The sequence below is a fragment of the Aythya marila genome, assembly GCF_965140915.1.
Source record: "Aythya marila genome assembly, chromosome: 11".
Lineage (NCBI taxonomy): Eukaryota > Metazoa > Chordata > Aves > Anseriformes > Anatidae > Aythya > Aythya marila.
Genome location: NC_139052.1, coordinates 8,436,090 through 8,454,561, shown reverse-complemented (window position 1 = coordinate 8,454,561; position 18,472 = coordinate 8,436,090). Strand labels below are relative to the sequence as shown.

General features: G+C 38.7%; 1 protein-coding gene across 3 annotated transcripts in view; it reads left to right on the top strand.

The window, feature by feature from the left end:
* The window catches only part of SCAPER (S-phase cyclin A associated protein in the ER), a 184,614-nt gene that overhangs the window by 113,661 nt on the left and 52,481 nt on the right, over nucleotides 1-18,472 (top strand). For all 3 annotated transcript variants that reach the window (XM_082769215.1, XM_082769213.1, XM_082769214.1), the window contains exon 24: nucleotides 15,450-15,565. In XM_082769215.1, the coding sequence (XP_082625341.1) occupies nucleotides 15,450-15,565 (116 nt within the window). The remainder of the gene's footprint in view (nucleotides 1-15,449; nucleotides 15,566-18,472) is intronic.

Sequence of the window (18,472 nt, the reverse complement as noted above, 5' to 3'; positions counted from 1 at the left end):
CTTGTTAACTTGTGAGTCAAGAAATCAGCAGACACATCTTACATGTCAATGGGCGGTGAGAAGAATCTTGATGTTGTCAGTCATTGACTGAGAGGAGGAGACTGACACTGTTAATTGAATTTCCCTGGAGAGCATAAAAATATACCATAATGTAGGGGGAGGAATGAGGGAGTGGGAACCACACAAGCTGTCAGTGTGTGTGAGCTGATAACAGTGATTTACCCTTGCTAATGGCCTGGGTTGAATAAAGAATTGCCCTAAGGGAGGACAGAGTTAACAACAATAGATCCTTGCCACTTACTAGAAATTCTTCAGACTCAGAAAAAGTTACACACAAGTATTGTCAAATAAAATTGATTTAAAAAAAAAAAAAAAAAAAAAAAAAAAAACACCGGTAATACTCTGAAACATTTAATTTTTCTTTTGTTAGTAGCTTACATTGACTGAAAAAGTGTATGCTAGCTCCCTGGGGAAATGAAGATTTGTTTTACGAAGAGCAAAATACCAGTACAGCAGGAAGTGTTTGTTCCTAGTTTAAAGGGGTTTTGCATCAGCATATCCTCTAGATACTCAGGTTGTTGAAGTGCAGGTTCTGAGGATCTGACAAAAGTGTGGCCATTAGTTGCCCACAGCCTGTGGTTCACACATGCATTTTAATTAAATCAACATAGACGGTGCTATGAAATCATAAACCACAATGTTGTTCCAATTTTAAGCAGATTCCTGCCCAATGCCCCTTTGGAATGCATTCTTGTTTCTGCTGGTGACATCAGTCCAGAGGTACAAAGCTGGCTGGTGCTGGATGTGCTCAGTGTGCTGCCCCTGGATCTGGCATACACTGTGTTAGGGCTTTGACTGGGTTGTGCTCTAGGTTACTGGAAGGCAGTGCTTAGGTTTTGTGCAGTCTCTCATCCTTTCTGGCAGAAATCCTGAAAGGAAGCTGTATTCACTTTCACCTCTACTTTGTTTTAAAAAAATATTAAACAAAAACACCAAAACAAAACAAAGAAAAAACGTGCACACAAACACGATAGCACAATGCATGCAAATGTTACCAAAATGCCATGGCCTGATGTTGGCGAATTATCATGTGGGACTCGTTGAGATCTTAAACTGAACATTATCAGATCTTAAATACTCTTAAGAATGCACCTTTGCTTAAACAAACAAAACAAAACAAAAAAAAACCGCTGCTGACAAAAACTTATGTAGCCTCTTAAAGAAGGCAGAACTGCAGGACTAAAACAGTTTTCCTGCCACAGTTTTTTCTACTTTTGAGTTTATACATGACCCTTCTTCAACAGAACTAATCTTCCATTATCAAGGGCAGCAGTGTGTTTCAGATACGCAGGGAACCCAGGATTAACAGCTCAAGTTTGACTTGAGCACTCATACAGAAATGTCCTGTAATAGGGAATTCAGAAACAAGCAGATTGAAATCAGTATGACCACAGATACAGTATTAAGCTGCTAATGTTTACATCATTAATTTTCTTCAGTGTACAGAAGTGATCTTTACTGATTTAAAAACGACAAACAAACAAAACCACTGCTTTTTATTCTGTGTAATAGCTGTGTGTTCTGCTGCCTGCAGTATGTGGATTTCTAAGGCTATGAACCTGACCTGGGTCAGAGGTGACTGCTGCTCACTCAGATGGTCTTCCTAGACCTGCTGACACATCACTTCCCTAAAATTCTCCCTGATGTGTTTTTAGCTTTGTGTTGTTTTGGTGGGGTTTATTTTGGTTAGTTTGTTTTGATACAGTTTTTAAATGCCCTACTTTAAAATGTTCATGGTACTGCAGCTCACGCAGCCTGCTGTTCTGAGGACCGTGCTGGATGCTGCGTTCAGGAAGGAGCGCGGTGACAAGCAGCCAAGGGCAGCAGCCTTTTCACCTGGCTCAGCTGCAGCTAAAACACTGCAGTTAGATCACTGCTGTTAAATGTGTTCAATACATATCTGTGACATCGAGACAAGCTGTTAATGTATCTCACATCCTCTTGACTGGGAATGTGACATACACAGTTTCGGTATGATCACAAAGGGAATCTCAGGATTTTTGGAATTCAAGTGCAACAGTTAATCTGCTTAACTGCAGGTTTTTTCATAATGTTTCTCGTCAGACCACGAGTTTGAAAATGGTATTTATCACAACGCAAGTTATACAATTCCTCTAACCTAAGTGATTTGACGGGGAGCATCCTACAGATGTGCTGCTGAGGAGAGAGCTACAGGGGAAGAACAGGGGTTTTATAAATGTCCCAGCCTAAGCAAATGATAAAGCTTGAAGCTCACACTTATCACTAGGCACAAAGCCCTAACAAACAAGATTTTCATGGTTCTGATGTTTATAAAATTACTAGGATTTTGTATTGTTTTGATGATAGGTGTATCCTCGTTTCCTTCAGGTATCCTAGGTGCAGTAAATAATACTGCAAATTAGTTTATTAAAGTATGGGACTAAAACTGATCTGAAATGGATAGAAGAGGAGGCTTCTAACAAATAGAGCCACATTCATGGTGCTTATACCTACTCATCAGCTCTCTTGGCACGGTTCTAACAGTAGCTGCTTTTCAGTGGACTAAGTTTCAAGGTGTTTATTTTTAGTAAGCTGGAATAGTCCTCATCCTGAGAAGGGATTTCAGGGAAATAAATGCATTCACTTAGGAAAAGATGTGATTTTGTAACTCAAAAATGTGTGAATCTAAGCTAGTAATTGTTTTGTTGTTTCAATACTCTTACTGTTTTTAAAAAGGCTCTCAATGCTTGTAACTTCGAAAAAGTACTCTCCTGGTGACCATTAATGGTTTGTTTAGTGCCAGGCAATGTTTTTGTTTTTCCAATTTTTAGATGATTTTTCATCTTTCTTTTTCAGCAGTCATGATGTCAGTTGTTTACATTTCAGGAAAATGTTTGTGGTAACTTTCAAATGCAAGGGGACTATAGGGAGACAGTGTTTATGCCATTGTAAAGACTGTCAGAAATGGCTGGCATTAGCAGCACAGTAAGGGTGCCTATTTATGATTTGTACTCTAAACTGTCAGGCCCACTGGGTATGGTGACCATAGCCAGTGTTAAGGTTTATAGGCCAGTTTCTGGAAGGCACATTGAGCTGTCTGTCCAGCTCATCCTTCTCCCCCACACCCTCCCCAATAACAGAAACTGAATCACCAGAAACTTAAACAGTAAGATTAAAAACTGGTTTTGCTCCATGTATCATCTCTTTGGCAATGGTAAGTGGAACGTGTGCAAGCTTTTGTACCATTTGCGAAAATTTTCTTAAAAATCCTCCCCACGAAAATTTAAAATTGTTCTTGTGTGTGTGTGTGTGTGTGTGTAAAGTGCGTGTATGCAGACAAACAGATTTTAGAAGCAAATATTCAAAAATGTTACATACTTAGGGTACCATGTAAGAACACAAGAATTGTGATGCCCTGTCTCTTCCACATTTGGTTCTGATGCTGCAGTAGTTTGTGAAGCTGGCTCAAGCACCTAGGTAGCTGCCTATTTGTAGCGTAGCGGAGTACTGTAGCCATCCAACAGGACTGAAAGACATTGAATTTAACAGCTGAATTTTATTTTTCAGAAGTATTCCGGACCAGCTGAAAAGGCAATGATGTATGTTTAAGCTTTTCTTAACTTGCTTTTCTTAACTTACTTTTGAGTATGTTTTAACTGGATATGGCATCATTGCTCCACATAATCACTGAATGAATACTAGACAAGATACTGCAATTTCATACCAAACTCTTGAAGGAATTTAGAATTGCTAAGCAAAAGTAACATGACAAGGTAGTATATTTTATGCTAGATTATGTGTTCAGAAAAATTAGCCTAGCTTTAGAGTGTGCAAGTCATAGCTTGCTGTTTAACTTCTAATTCACAGTTGAAAGTTTTCTTCATTATGAAATAGAAGTAGAAAATTTTAAGCCTAATTTTTAACCTAAAAATGAATGATCCTGGTTTAACTTAGTTGTGTTAGTTAGACTACTTAGGGACAAGGATGATGATTATCTCTGAAGAAAGCAGGAGTGTTAGAAGGGGAAGCAATGACTCATTAATTTCTTCAGAATTAATAATTTCTTTTGAAGCATTGAAGGGTCAGCTGGTAATAAGATGGTGGCAAAAATTGGTGAATCACAAAGAGCATCATAGGACGTTGCATGTGAGAAAGGGTGAAAATGACTGGTGCAGGGATTCTGCTGAAGTCATGGCATATGACGTAACCCAGCTCGTACCCCACCATCAGTATTTTGTGATCTCACATCGATGTATGTGTGCACACAGAGGCACAGTGGTGTGAGCACAAGAAGTGCACCTCAGCCAGTTTCTGTAAACAGCCTCACGACTACATAATTTCTCAGTCTGAGTGAAGCTTTCAAAAGTTATTTAAACTTCTACATTTTAACATTATAGTAATGAAAAGCTCGGTCAAAATGCCAGGCTTTTATAGGTGTTTTTGTGATTGAGAGGAATTTGTTTTCTCCTTGAAGGGATTTGTTTTTTTCCTTGCGATGCAGAGCTTTGTTTTCCCGTTTACTTACCATCTCCCATTTCCCCACTAGAGGACACTACGGGCAGAAACAACGGCACGTCCCCTCATCCTTACAAGTAACACAGCTCTATTTAGAAGTCAAATTCTGGTTTGGAAGAAAAAATGCTTAGATGAGATTTTAATCTGGTTAATACTGAAGCGAGTTCTAGGTCCAGAGGTGTTACCTGCTAAATTGGTTTGCCCATTGATTTTCAAAGTGCACTGAATTTCTTTATGGCTATCATCAGAACAGGAACTCAGGCATTGATGACTCTTGTATGGGACAAACCAGCCCCGGTGTCGTTCAGTGGGGGTACTCCTGTCACTAGAGCACACCTCGGCCTTTCTGCCAGCAGCTCCTGCCAGTCCTGTGGCACTACGCATGTGGGCTTAGCAATTGCACAGCTTTGTTTCCCACTCAGCTCCTTAGAGCAGCAGGCCTCCTGGTTTTGATATATGGAATATTTAGTCAGGTAAACAGGAGATAAACTGTCGGGACTTTAAAGCTGACTGCACGTTTTAGGGTGTTCATATGAAAAAAAAATAATCAACATGCACAGTGTTCATATTAAAAATGAACACAAAGCAAAGTGGCACATGCCTACAGTTACATAGGCGTGTAGCTGAGTAATGTATGCCTGAAGCTACTCCCTAGAGCAGGTGAGGGGCAGCCAGCCTCTGGTACCCGAGCAGCCATTCCCTGCGCCCTCCTGCCAGGCCAGTGCCACAGGGCCGCAGCCACACTGACCCTGGCACGGCCCATGCAGGGCACTGGGATGAGACGTGCCCTGACTCCAGCCCCGTGCCCGCTCCTCCGCCAGCCTTGCAGCACCGCAGCGGGACCCTGTGGGGCCGTTGATGCTGTCATGTTGTAACCTGCTGCCTTCGCTCAGGGACATGATATGTGTCTTTTGGCTCGCAGCCATACAAAGATTGTGATCCGCAGCTCATTCGCTTACAGCAAAAAGCTTTCTTTTACACTGGGCAGTGGGCATTTAGTGGCCACAGTGTTTAAAAAATAAATGCTGTCTTCATTTTTTCTTTGCTTTCATCCAAGTTCTGGGGCTTTGTTCTTAATGAAAGCAATTGCTGTTCTTACTTTTAAAGGTAATCAGAAGTTAAAATTTCAAGCTTCATTTTAGCTGAACATATTATTTGTTCTGTATTGAAGATTGGATTAAATTTATTTCTTATTTTCAATAAAAACTAACAGTGCAGGTCGAATATCTGTAATAGTTTTGTTTTATGTGTCGTAAAGTTCATGATTGTATCATAGTTATAACATCCAAATATTTTCCTTGGTAGTATATTCAGAAGCTGAAATTATTGGAATAATTTGAATCTTTGCTCTTGGAATATAAAAATCAAGTTATTTTCTGTTTGAAAAAATACTGTGTTTGTAGCAAGTGGTAAACTACAAATTTCAAAACACTAAATGAGGATAAATTTGGGGAATATTTCGGATTATTTTGTGGTGCCATAGGGTAGGGAAGCAGTCACCTTTTCTGTATTGGCCTCATTCTACCTTGGTGCAATGGACAACAAATTAAGATAGAAATTTGTGGTGATCTGATCCAGGAGATCACACTAAGTTAATGTTAGTCATAATGCCTCTGAAAGAGCCGTATTTATTCTGATTTGTGTGAGACTTAAATGTTTTTTTTCTGTAGTCCTGTATCAGTAGAGTCCTACTTTCTGCCCTAAAGGCATTCACCAAAATCACAGTGACAGCAATTGCTGAACGTAAAAGGCAAGTTCCTTGCTTTTTGTATTTATATCAGCGAGGAAGAAGAAAGCACTGAGAGTTGCCACCTTTGATTTTACTGTGTAAAATCAGCAAGTGGACTTAGCTCTCTTTCATGGGCCTGGAAGGTCCTTTATTGAAAAAGTGCAAGTGTCTGGCTGCTGGTGTTTGACAGTGAGGATATTTACCTTTTATTTGTCTCTTCTTTAAGATACAAAATACCCTCCTTAAATCAGCCAGCTGGCAGGGATTGGAGTGAGGTTGGTTAGGGACAAGAGGCAGCACAGTCGATAAGCTTTGTCTTGCTCCCTGTTTTGCAGGATGTGTGTGCCTGTGGCCCATGGAATATAAGTTGTATTCAGTGATATAAGTTGTATTCAACAAGTTGTATTCAACTTCGGATACTCCTGCAGTAGCCAGTTTCAGCCTGCTGTGATGTCTGGGGAAGGGAAGTCATCAATCAAATTTAAAGCTGAATTACAGCAGTTTAAAAATGATTTAAAGTCAAAATCCAAAGTTTATGAAGTGGATAGAATTTTAAAACTTAAACACAAGTCTTTTTTTTACCAGCTAAAACTAGAATTCAGGCCCTTGGATCTCTGTATTTTACCACAAAAATCTAGTAATTTTGTGAACACAGAACATAACAGGGAATTCTGTATTTATGCTTCCTTTGCTCTAAGTGTAAATCAAGGCTAAAGCTGTCCTTAGGAAAATACAGAATACTGCGTCCAGAGCACAAACTCAGCATCAGATCAAATGGATATAACTGATGGAAAACCTGAGATCTAAGTAACCCTACTCAAAACGAATTCAGCACTGTAAAGCCTTTAATTGGGAGGTTAGGAGCTTTTCATGTGTGAATATTGAGCTCTGAGTGTCAGTGAAGCATGTTGCCAGAAGCACATGGTGTGAAAAGGTTCAGCAACGTGCAGAGACCGAAGTGTGGTGTATCACACTGCATCAGCCATCTTAACTCCGTGTGGTACAAACTACTTCTAGTTGCAGAAATGTCAACTCATCCGACCAGCAGTGGTGGTGGGCAGGGTATCAACACCCTGGTGGCTGTTGTTCAAAGAGCAAGATGCATGCAAACACAGGAGGAGCTCTTAGGACAGCATTTTCTGCCCAAGCAGACATTCCTTGTCACTGCCAGGAAGAAGTCAATAGGTCAGATGTGTGTTGCCTCGTGCAAGTTGGACCAGGCAGCTTTATATCATCAATAATTTGTTTGCCCAGAGTTTCTGTAATCTGTGGATTAACCTTTTTCTCAAGATGAACATATAAATAGGAACTTGTTACTAGAGGTCAGCCACAGACTATTTTTTAACTTGTTTGCTGGAAATGGTATTACAAGGCAAGTTCAGTTCACAGATAAGCTCTGCAGTGTTGTTATTCCAAGATTATTGGGAGGGTAACTTACTCTGCAGAGTGTGTTACTGAAAACTGCTGTGTTGATTTCTGAATCTCTGATATGCAGTTAGATGTTGTTATCTTCCAAGGCACTTAACGCTGTACTAGTTGGGGCCTTTTGCTGTCCGGTCTGGTGCTCCTTTTTCTTCTGTGTCCATTTGTATCAGAATACATTCCAACATATGCAGTCATTTCTTCATTAAGCATTTGCAGGACAAGAGATCTGTTTTAATATCATAAAACCAGAGTAAATAACCACAGTTAATTATTTTCTTCATATTGGGTTTTCCTGCACCCGATCTGTCTGCCTGTGGTAGGGGCATCCATGCAGTTGTACCAGTGCTAGCACTGAGTGCAGGCACAGCAGTGAGCATTCGGTGGTAAGAAAATCCCCTAGGCATTTCTGCTAATGAGCAGGTGCCAATTTAGATAGAGATCATGGCTAAAGTAATTATTTTCTGTGCTTTTATATTTTTGAAGAACTGAAGGTTTTATTTCATTTAGTCTGCTGGTATATGTTAACACACATGTTCAATTTTTTTTAAATTCCACTTCTGACTTGAAACTGTATCACCTAGAGATGCCCTTTGTTGTGTGTTCTTGTCTGAAATACTTTGCAAACCCATGTTTTTTATCTACACAGAAGTCTTCTGTTACTGTTGTGTGGATGGGGTAATGGGCAAATAGTCCAAGGGGTTACAAGAGAGTACCCAAGGCAATCAGCGTGAAAGCTGTATTGAGAATTCAAGAGTTTTTGACTGCCCTGCAGGTCTTCAAACAAACAACCGTAGCTCCCTCTCTCTATCTCCTCCCATTTGATTTTAATATCTCTAGTTTTGCTGGATTGCACTGGTTTTCATAGTTCAGCTGAAGTCACTGCTGCTTTCCTGTGGTCAAAAGTTTTCAATAATGAAATGTCAGCAATAGGGATTTAAGAATGAATCTATCATGCAAGAGATCTGCAACATTTCTATTCACTGGACAATTTCTTATCCAAAAAATTCCTGGGAGAGAACAGAAGAAGATCACAAGTGGTGCTTAGTATATTTGTTTGGGAACTGTCAAAATGGTCCTAGCTAATTGAGCCATCCATAGAGATCTAGGAGCAGTTGTTCCTGGTTGAACCTTTATCCTTGCTTTTCTTTGAATTAATACACTCATTGGGTGTCCAGTTATTTATAAATAGAGTAAACATTTTTATTTTTAATAAGCACAAGTGCTGTAATGCTCGATGCTGTCTTAATATTTATAAGGACATCTTATTTTCACAAACAATATTGCCTATTTCTGGTTAGTCTCCTTAGAATGAGTGAAAGCAGCTAAACAGATAATGTGGAGTTCACTGTTTTACGTTCACCTGTTTTTGCTTTTTGGCTTTCACTGGGTTGTGGAAGTTCACAAACAGGATTGTGACGGCCCTGTCCTCAACATCAACGCAGTCATTAATAGAGTGCCCCTCTGTGATTTTACTGTTGAACTGAAAAGAAACTGCAGAACTTGGAAGATTGTTGGAATAAGGTTCATCTTCCTCAATAGGATAATGCAGTAATTCAAAAAGGAACCCTACTCAGTATGGTTTACCTTACAATGTGGAACAACATTAGGAAATAGAAGTATGGATTAAAGAATGTGCATAGGCAGAAGTTAAACTTATAAGCACGTGACATTTAGTGTTTGCAAGACAGACTTCAGAACAGACCTAGACTGATTTTAAGTAGCTTGTAATATATGACAGTCATAATATGCTTATAGAAAGTATACTAGTAAATGACTTTTTTTTTTGAACTTTTCATTTAATTTGAAAACAAAGCTTAGTCTTTATTGTTGTATTTCAGCAGTGTAGCAACAGCTGTTCTTTTCAGCCTTTCTTCTTGTACCTATGTATTTTTCTTCCTTTATGCTAAATATATGTAATTGCAGTTAATACGGCTTTATTAATAAAGAAAACAAAATAAAAGGGAAAAAAATCACCACCAAAACAGTATTATCCAAATGGCTTAGAGGCTGCACGGTAAGCTCTTCAGGGGAGTGTGGAAGTACTGAACATGTAGGGAGGTACCAAGGTACCCCAGATTTACCTGCCTACCATCTCAGGATCTAAGCAGATGCTAGGTGAGCATCCTCACCTAGATGAAGATGCTGAGATCAGTTGTTTTGGAATGAAAACACGGAAATTAGAGGAGCTGGCTTGTCTTTAAGGCTTCAGAATCAGCTAGCTCTGCCCTTTGCTTTGTGCAAAGGAGCACTACTCAAGCCCTCCTTTCTGTGGCATTGTGTAGCATAACCTAAGGAGCTTGGGTGCCTTAACACGTGAGCAATTCTTGAAGGGGGAGTTGGAACAAATGCCTGTTAGATGTCCTTAATGTGAATGAATGCCTCCCCATAATGGTACACAGATGATGCTAAGCCAGTCTTGTCTTGTACTTGAATCCTGTACCTAGTTTCAGATTTACATTTTCCTCCTGATGTACAGTGCCTGAAATTCTGTTGTAGGTCAAGTCACTCATTTTGAAAACCAGTTTAAGATTTTTCAGGTGAACAGGGCATTATTATACTAGTGTAGTACTGATTTCACTAGACAGAATTATTACAGAAAACAAAATTGGGTACTTTAGTAGAAAATATTATTTTGCTATGTTCTCTCTAGTGATTCTTACTAAATACACTTTTTCCTGGAGGACTGGCAGGAGTGTAGACTTTATATGCTGACCAATGTATCTGTGATTGTGCATGTGCTTGTAGATACAATGATGCATTTATTTAAAGGGAGGAGGAGGAAAAAAAAAAAAAAAAGAGGATCCAGCCCAGGATTCAGTTATCTGGCTTCTTTTTCTGAGGCAGCTTTGACTGTATTTCTTAGCCCCTGGCATTTAAGAATCTTCAAACACCCAATAAAATGAAAGAACACTCTAAAGATGGATTTCAACTACATTTTGCTAATTAGTTTTTACTTCTTCCTTCAGTAAACGGTTTAACAAATGCAGAATAGTCACACAAGTTCAGTGTGTTCTTTAGAAATAGAAATCAAAGTTTCAAAGTACTTGGGTTTGATTCACAAATATTTTCCATCTTAACAGTTTTAGTTCCTGAGGTCTCCTCAAAATGTCTTTTCAGATTAGTTTTTTATTCAGACATACAGGGTGGGACTAGCAGAATGCGTTCTTTTGGATGATGAAGGAAAATGGTTTTTAATCAACATCAGAATATTGATTATGGATGCCTGTCTGTGGGGTGGTTTGCACAGCAGTATTTTTAAAGGTAGTTTGAAAAGATTTCCAATGCAGGTGCTGATATTCGAACAGAAGTGCTGAAGTTACATGGAACAGAGATGCTAAAGCTGGCATGAAATCATTTTGGATGTTAAAGGTCTGCATTATTTCTGGTTCTTCTCTGTATATTAAATAATAAGAGTACTTTAACAGGCGAAATGTATGGAAGTGAGTACTTTGGTACAGGACATTGGATTTCACCCAATAACTCTTTCACCAAATTAATAAATTATGATTTAACTAGGATCATATTTTTCTAGGAGATAATCAGGTTTGATTTAAAAACTTCAAATGATTGAGTGTCGACTATATCCTAAGTATATTATGGTAGTCGTTAATTACTCTTGGCATTAAAAAAATCACTTTCTTATCTGAATTCATGCAGTCTCGACTTCTAAATACCAGCTGTTACTGTGGATTATCAGAAATCGTCTTCCCATTCAGGTGCTTCCATCCGGTGATCCTGTCATATTTTTACTTTCCCTGACATACTATAGATTGTACTTCTTTTTTGTCTCACGTTGAGACAGGTTTCTCTGGCCTCCAAGCTTGTTTGATAAACCTTCCAGTTTGTCCAATGGCCTGTTTAAAGCGGGAACAGCAGAGCAGGGTAGCAGTTTCAGCTTTTCTTCTGCCCTGGAGTATTCTATGTAGGCATCAAAAACTGTTACTAATTCATGCTCACTTTACTTTGCTCTGTGTTACTTAGTATACCCACTGAAATGTATAAATAACTCGAAGATGTTTCTCCTGTTTTGATTTTATTTCAAAGGCATACAGTTATATTATCCAGCTACCTCAACAAATGAATCAAACCCCAGCAAAGTAATAGCACTCCTGGCCCTTTACGTATTTCTGTTGCCTGTGTATCTGAGCAGAGTAATTGGATATTGTGAGGCATACGTGTTCATGACTTGTTTTTGCTGTGTTTATTTTTCTTTGTGAAATGTCAGATGATGAGATGAAACCGTTCTTTTGAGCTCTGTATTTGGCCTGCTAGTTCTTGACTTTGCCAGATCTACTGGTATCATTGGGTAAGTGGTGCTTCTGAAGGTGCCACAGATGCCAAACCCTGATAAAAATCCACCCTGTCTTGCTAATGAACACACAGACAGTTGTTCCCCATCTGCTGCCTCTGTCTGGAAGGTTAGGAAGCCCTTCCTTCTTGATCACAAAGGACGTAATTATTGTCTGTAGAGGAGTCAAGTACAAAGACAGTTCATCCAGTCTGACCGCTACTACACTGCAGGCCACCAAAGATTAACAGCTGCTTCTCCTTTGATTAGGTTAGGTAATAACAGTTACTTTAGTTAATAATTGGATGGATTCCCAGGCCATGTAATTCAGGTTTAGGCTGTCATTTTTTGCTGGCATGTTGCTGAGCTGTATTATTGGAATGGAGCCTGTAATCCTATTAGTCAGTTGTCACTCAAGCCATAGGAGAGGAGAAAAGGGGAATTCAAATCCATTAAGGTGTTGTAACAGGTAAATCAGCCGCACTTGGTGGGAGTGTGCAGGGAGCTTTCCTGAGTGTTTGTCATGATTTTAAAAAGAAAAGAGTAATTTTAAAACTTTATTAAAATGCTTAGTTCATAATTAATCCCTAACATTGTTACATGGTTCATTGTTGTTTCTGTTCAGTTTGCCACGTGTGCATTAGTGTGCCTACATTGTGCTGAAGAGCTACATGATTCATACACTGCTGTGTTGAAGTTAGTTAACGCGTGCTCTAAATGACAAGTGTATAGTAGTCCAAAAATCACAAATGCACACTTAATATCACGTTAGCTGTGTTGGCTTTCCTCCTGTGCAAACAAGACTACTGTATTTTACAATGATGCAGACTTCTGAAAAGCAAAGAAAACAACTTTTTTTTTCTTGTATTAGTTTTGGGTGCAGCATCATCTGCTCCGACTACTACATCTCCAATGCTATTTTTTTAATGGTTAAGACAAATTTAGGTGGCATCTGCATGGCTTTTGTGTATTCTCCTCTCTCTGTTTAGAAATGCTTAGATGACAGTGATAATCTTTTTTTTTTCCCTACACGTTCTTTTGCCCCTGTTCTCCTGCATGACAAGGTAGCTTTAGAGCTTTGAAATCCTTTTATACGTGCAATCAGGTTGTCTTAAAATGTTGTTTAAAATAGTTACGTATTTGTGAAAGTATGCATGAGCAAGGCAAAGCAGTTTCACTGTTTGAAAACCAAACTTAAATATCTTTTCTAATGTTCAACACACATAAACCTCACTGTATTGACTGCCTTTGCTGAATAAGCTTCCTGGTCTAACTGTGTGGCCACTCTGAAGGAACAGTTTCTATAGTGAAATTATGAAACAGTTTCATAAGCATCTAGCTAAGTAATTCAAGAGAATAGGTTGGAAGTCTGGAGAATTCTCTCAGGCAGCAAAAATGTGCCATGCTGGTTTGTGCTCTTCCAGGCAGGGAGTTAACGTTATCTCGCGACAGGATCTGTCATTTTTCATATTCATGTGGTGCCTGATCTGCTTGGTGTTTTTGCTGCTACGAAAGTAAAAGTTGTAATTACCCAAACGGGTCTTTCATTCAGACACACTGAAATCTTTGATTTATTCATACAGGTCAGTGGGTAATACAAAGCAACAGAGAATGATAAGTGAGCATCAATTAGTAACAGGTTTCGGTTTCTGCATACAATTTAAAAAAGAATATTATTGAGCAAGGGCTTTGAGTAACTTCTATGCCTCAGCCTACTTCTAATGTTTTACTACGCATCAGCTAACGTAAAGCTTTAACACTACAGAACATCAAGTGAATTTGGATCGTATTTTGAAGGATGTAGGTTAATTTTAGAAACAAATTGGATAAGATACCCTGCTCTCATGTGGTTATGCTTTAAGAAAGATTTCTTCAGATGAATGTGTAAATACTTCAAAATTTGAAAACCATCTCAAGTAGAAATTAATTCAGATGTCTTAAAAACATGTTGAATTTATTTGGCTGCTATATTTCAGGACAGTATGGCAATATTTTTCAGCCCTTGGGTGATTTAATATTGTTCTTTCCTTACACACAGCTCGTCTTCTACCTGAGGTCTCGTATCGTGGGTACCTGAGGAGTTGCCTGTGCATTTTTCACTGTTTTCTCAGATGGCACAGTCACACAGCATTCACTCTGAAAACATCAGTGATGTAATATTCAGGTGACTCTGCTCTTCTGTGGCTGGGGCATGCTTTCCCAGCAGTTCCCATCACCTGTGCTGACCCAAGGCCAGGCAGAGGAGCTGTCCCTGCAGCAGGGGCTGTTGGCAGAAGGGTGCCAGCGTGGCGCATGCGTACTGGCACATACTCAGAAGCACCATGTGCCAGCAGCTATTTCTGTAGTCGGCATTGTGTTTCAATAAATGGGCTAAAAGCTCTTGGGTTTCTCCATCCAGAAAGGATCCTTGGAGATAAATATGTTTGATAGCATGCCAAAAGCCAGTGAGATCAGTAGCATGCTCCTAATCTCTGGGTGGCAGTTTTACAGACCTCTGTAAGCGTGGTGAACAGTTTGCTCAAGGATCCTTCCCAGCTTTGCTTCCAGTTTGTTTCTTCCTCTTATTTAAGTTCCACCCCCACCCCTTTCATGAGCATACTTAGGGATTTATTTCCACGATAGCTAAATGTCAAAATGCTGATTAAGTAATCTAGAGAGGAGAATAATAGGGATTAAAGCTGAATGATGCTAAACTGGGAGAAATTACAAACTCACTTCAGCTTGATAGAAAGCTAGTAGTAAAGGAAGTTCTTTACAATGTAGACTTGGGGGTTGCAAAGTATAGTTGGTGTTTTAGCAAAATACCGTACAAAACTAAAGGTTTAAGGATAAAATAACACTCTGCTTGGTGATGCTGTCAGGCTTTCTGCCAGAGCAAGGACTGAATTTGCGGGGTCCACATGCTGTGAAATATGAAACCCGGTATCATCAGGGTAATGATGGCACTCACGTTTTAATGTGACCTGTCCAAGTGATTTTATGCACACGTAGAACAAATCAGGGAACAAGTCTGGTGGTTGTCTCCTTTCAAAAAAGTTTGTAAGAAAGAGGAAATACCCATCTAGAGACTGTCCGTATTCATTAAAACATAGGAAAAGCATTGAAGTATAGCTACAAAAATAACAGTAATAGGTAAAGATTAACTTCATTGAAATCCCTAATTCTTTCATTACTGAAAATTCTTACAGTGTTCATTTATAAGTGTTATCTTTATATAGTACATAGTATGGATGTGTTGTCTTTGATAAAGTAATGTGGGGAAATTCAACTCCTGTGCCTTCTAAAGAATACTCTTGCTTGTGCACAGGCATTTCACTGCTCTTTTTCAGAAGTTCTCAACATGATAAACACGCATATTAAGGATTTCCTACACTGATACGAAAACTCAGGACACTAGTCTTCCAGTCATCTGTCATATCCAGGAATTTTATTAATTTCTATTGGTTTTCTTCTGTGTTTGTGTTTGTCTAGAACACAGCAGATCAAATAGCATTTCGGGCTGCAGGAGGACTGACGGCTCTTGAACATGTTCTTCAAGCAGTGACTTCTCCCACCAACCTGAATGCAATTTCACGGGTTCCTTTTAAGTAAGTATCAGCAGTCCTTCATTGGTCATTTGGTATCACTAGAATATTTATTTCACATCTGCTGCTTCATTACTGCTTCTTCTCATAGTCCAATGGTAAACTTCAAAGAAAAAGCATGCTCTACTCTGTGCTGCCATGGAAGGTGAAAGACATTTCCACTCTACTTCTGGTTTTCAAACTTTGTGACTTTTATTCTAGCCATGATATGTTTGAACAATGGCATCCTCAATTGTACAAAATGAGAAAAGAGAAAACAATTAAACAGAAGAGGTTACCTTTTATAAAAGAGGAAGTAGATATCTTTTAAAGTTGATATGTAGAGATCTCTAGTGGAAGATCCCTTACATTTTCTTTCTAACGGCTTCTAATTCACTGTAGTCTGACTACTTTTAAAGTGAAGAGTTCTGAGATACTGCTGGCTGAAAGGGCTTCTACAAACTAAATCCAAATTCTTATGGATTAGAGGAATTCCTCTTTATGCACATGAGAACAGAAGGGTTGAAATATCTAATCCTTGAGGGAAAAAAAAAAAAAAAAAAACACAAAGTAGTGACTGAACAGAATACCGGCAAAAACTGATAGCTGGAAAAGCATGCTTTTTTCTCCCTAATCTCTGACTGTAGTTTGTCTACATTTAGAGGCCCGTTTGTGCTGTCTGTCAGAGCAGAGTTAGCGACATTTTTAGTACAAGAACAACCAAGCCTGAGATACTCTGTTGTGTACCATTGTCATCATTTCTTTGTAAATGTATTTTAATATTCTAATTATTTGAATTTAACAAATATAGTGTTTGGTTTTAGATCTGTAGTGTCCATTATATGTTATGGGACAGGTGTAAAGTGCTAGGAAAGAACACTTAGGAAAAAATGTGCTCTTAATAGCCTATCTTTGCTCGTGAAAAAGAACAAAATTCCCACATTCCCTGTAAGCCATGCAGAATGCACTTCCTGCAAGTCTAGCCAGTTCCACTGATGAGTGATTGTGAATTAGTGCTACAGTGAGCAGCTCAGTAGGAACTGCTGGGAGAATGAAAAATACTACTCAGTCTGTAATGAAGCATTTAAATAACGGTGTAATTATACTGACCTCTTGACCAAAGTGTTTGTGACTTGGAGGACTACCAAATGATCATCTTCTGCCAGAGCTCAGACCTCAAATTAAGATCAGCTGTTTACAGATAGTGAGACGTACTATATTTGCAATTAGTGACATATTCTTTTAAGCACTGTGTGAAATTTAACATAAACAGGAATAAAATTATTTTAAACACAAAGGCTCACATTTTGGGAATGCGGTTGATATAGTTTTCATTCATTCCTGCCATGAGAGCATGTTAAAAAATTGCTATAAGTTACTTACTGATGTTTTTATAAACAAGTGCAACATGTGAAGTAGATTTACTGTTGTTTCCTGAAGAAGCAAAGCAGTAGAGCTAATGCTATTATATTCCATTTCCTGCTGTTCTTAAGGCTGTGAAGCACCTTTGCTTTGCTCCATTCATGACTCAAATACAAAGCCTGCCTTTCTATGAACTATTGGAAAACATTTTCAAAGTTTTGGTTGCTATTGGGTGTTAGCTTAAGCTATGTTTTCAGACTACATCCTTCCAATTTAATGCCTTGCTTGTTAGCATGAATGACTAAAGCACTTTGAAAATTTAACAGAAACTTTACATTGCCTGAAACGAACAACAAAAAAAAAATCTGCTGTTTGTTCATGTTTATATGCTAATATTCTGAAAAATATGAAAAACATTCTATTTGTTGAATCAGTACAAATGTCCCAAAAGACTCTGAAGCAAAGTAGTTTTAAGAAAACATATGCAGTCATTTAGCAGTAAGCAGAAGCTTCTTCAGCATGTTCATGGGAGCCCTCATTCTGTAGGCAATGCACAAAGAGCACAGAGACCTGCAAGGAGCCAGGTTCCACTTTTACCATCATTTTCACGTGTTGTATTGCTGCTCAGAGAGAGCTTCCAGATCTTGGTGCTGCAGCTGCAAAACCTGCCTGCAGCCGTGTGCCTTTTTCCATCTGTGAAGCATATGGCAAGGCACCATTAGGACAGTCCCATTTCTGCCAAGGGCAGGAGCGTGTAGTCCACCCACCAGCCAGGTCATACCAATAAAGATGGGTTGGGGTGAATATCGTGGAGGACTTTTAGTTAGAAAGTTTGAGTTTTTCTGTAGGCAGAGGTGTAAATGAAATAGGTAGGCATATGACAGATTTTATTTAGACATCTTATAAATGAAACTAAGAATTTGCCTGTTGGGTCTTTGACCCATACAAATAAAAGTAGCAGATTTTTAATTTTTCAGCATACAGTTTTTGTGATGGAAGCCAGTATCAAACTTCAGCTGTTTCTCTGACTGTTAACAGACATGTTGGAGAAGTACAATTTAGAGGTGTACAATTAGCTTTAAACTAACAAATTTAACATTAGGGCTTATGTCCAGTGCAGTACGTTTTCAGCATTTGTCATACTTTTTCCACATGGCATTTTTCCCCTATGAAACGGTTGCCAAAATCAGAGTCAATACAATTCCCTAAGTGGGAGATTGTACCTAAAGTATACCGTAGAGCTTACTGTTAAATACAAATAAACGTTGCTATTCATCGTCTTATACTGTTCTAATGTGAGGATGAAAACATATCTAAATGATAAGGGAATAGAAGTTTTCAAATGTAATAATAGAATTTCAGGTCACTTAAACTTTTTAACAAAAGCTTTTCCTAGTTATCATGCAGTTTGCACTTCATGGGCTTGTAGGTCTAATTATTGCTGATAAGCTTTCCCCCTTATTATCTTCATTATGATTGCCACTCATATTTGTTAGACTCGTCCTATTCTATTATTGCCACTTCTCAAGATCACGTACTGCAAAGTAGCAGTAAAAATACTCCATATAG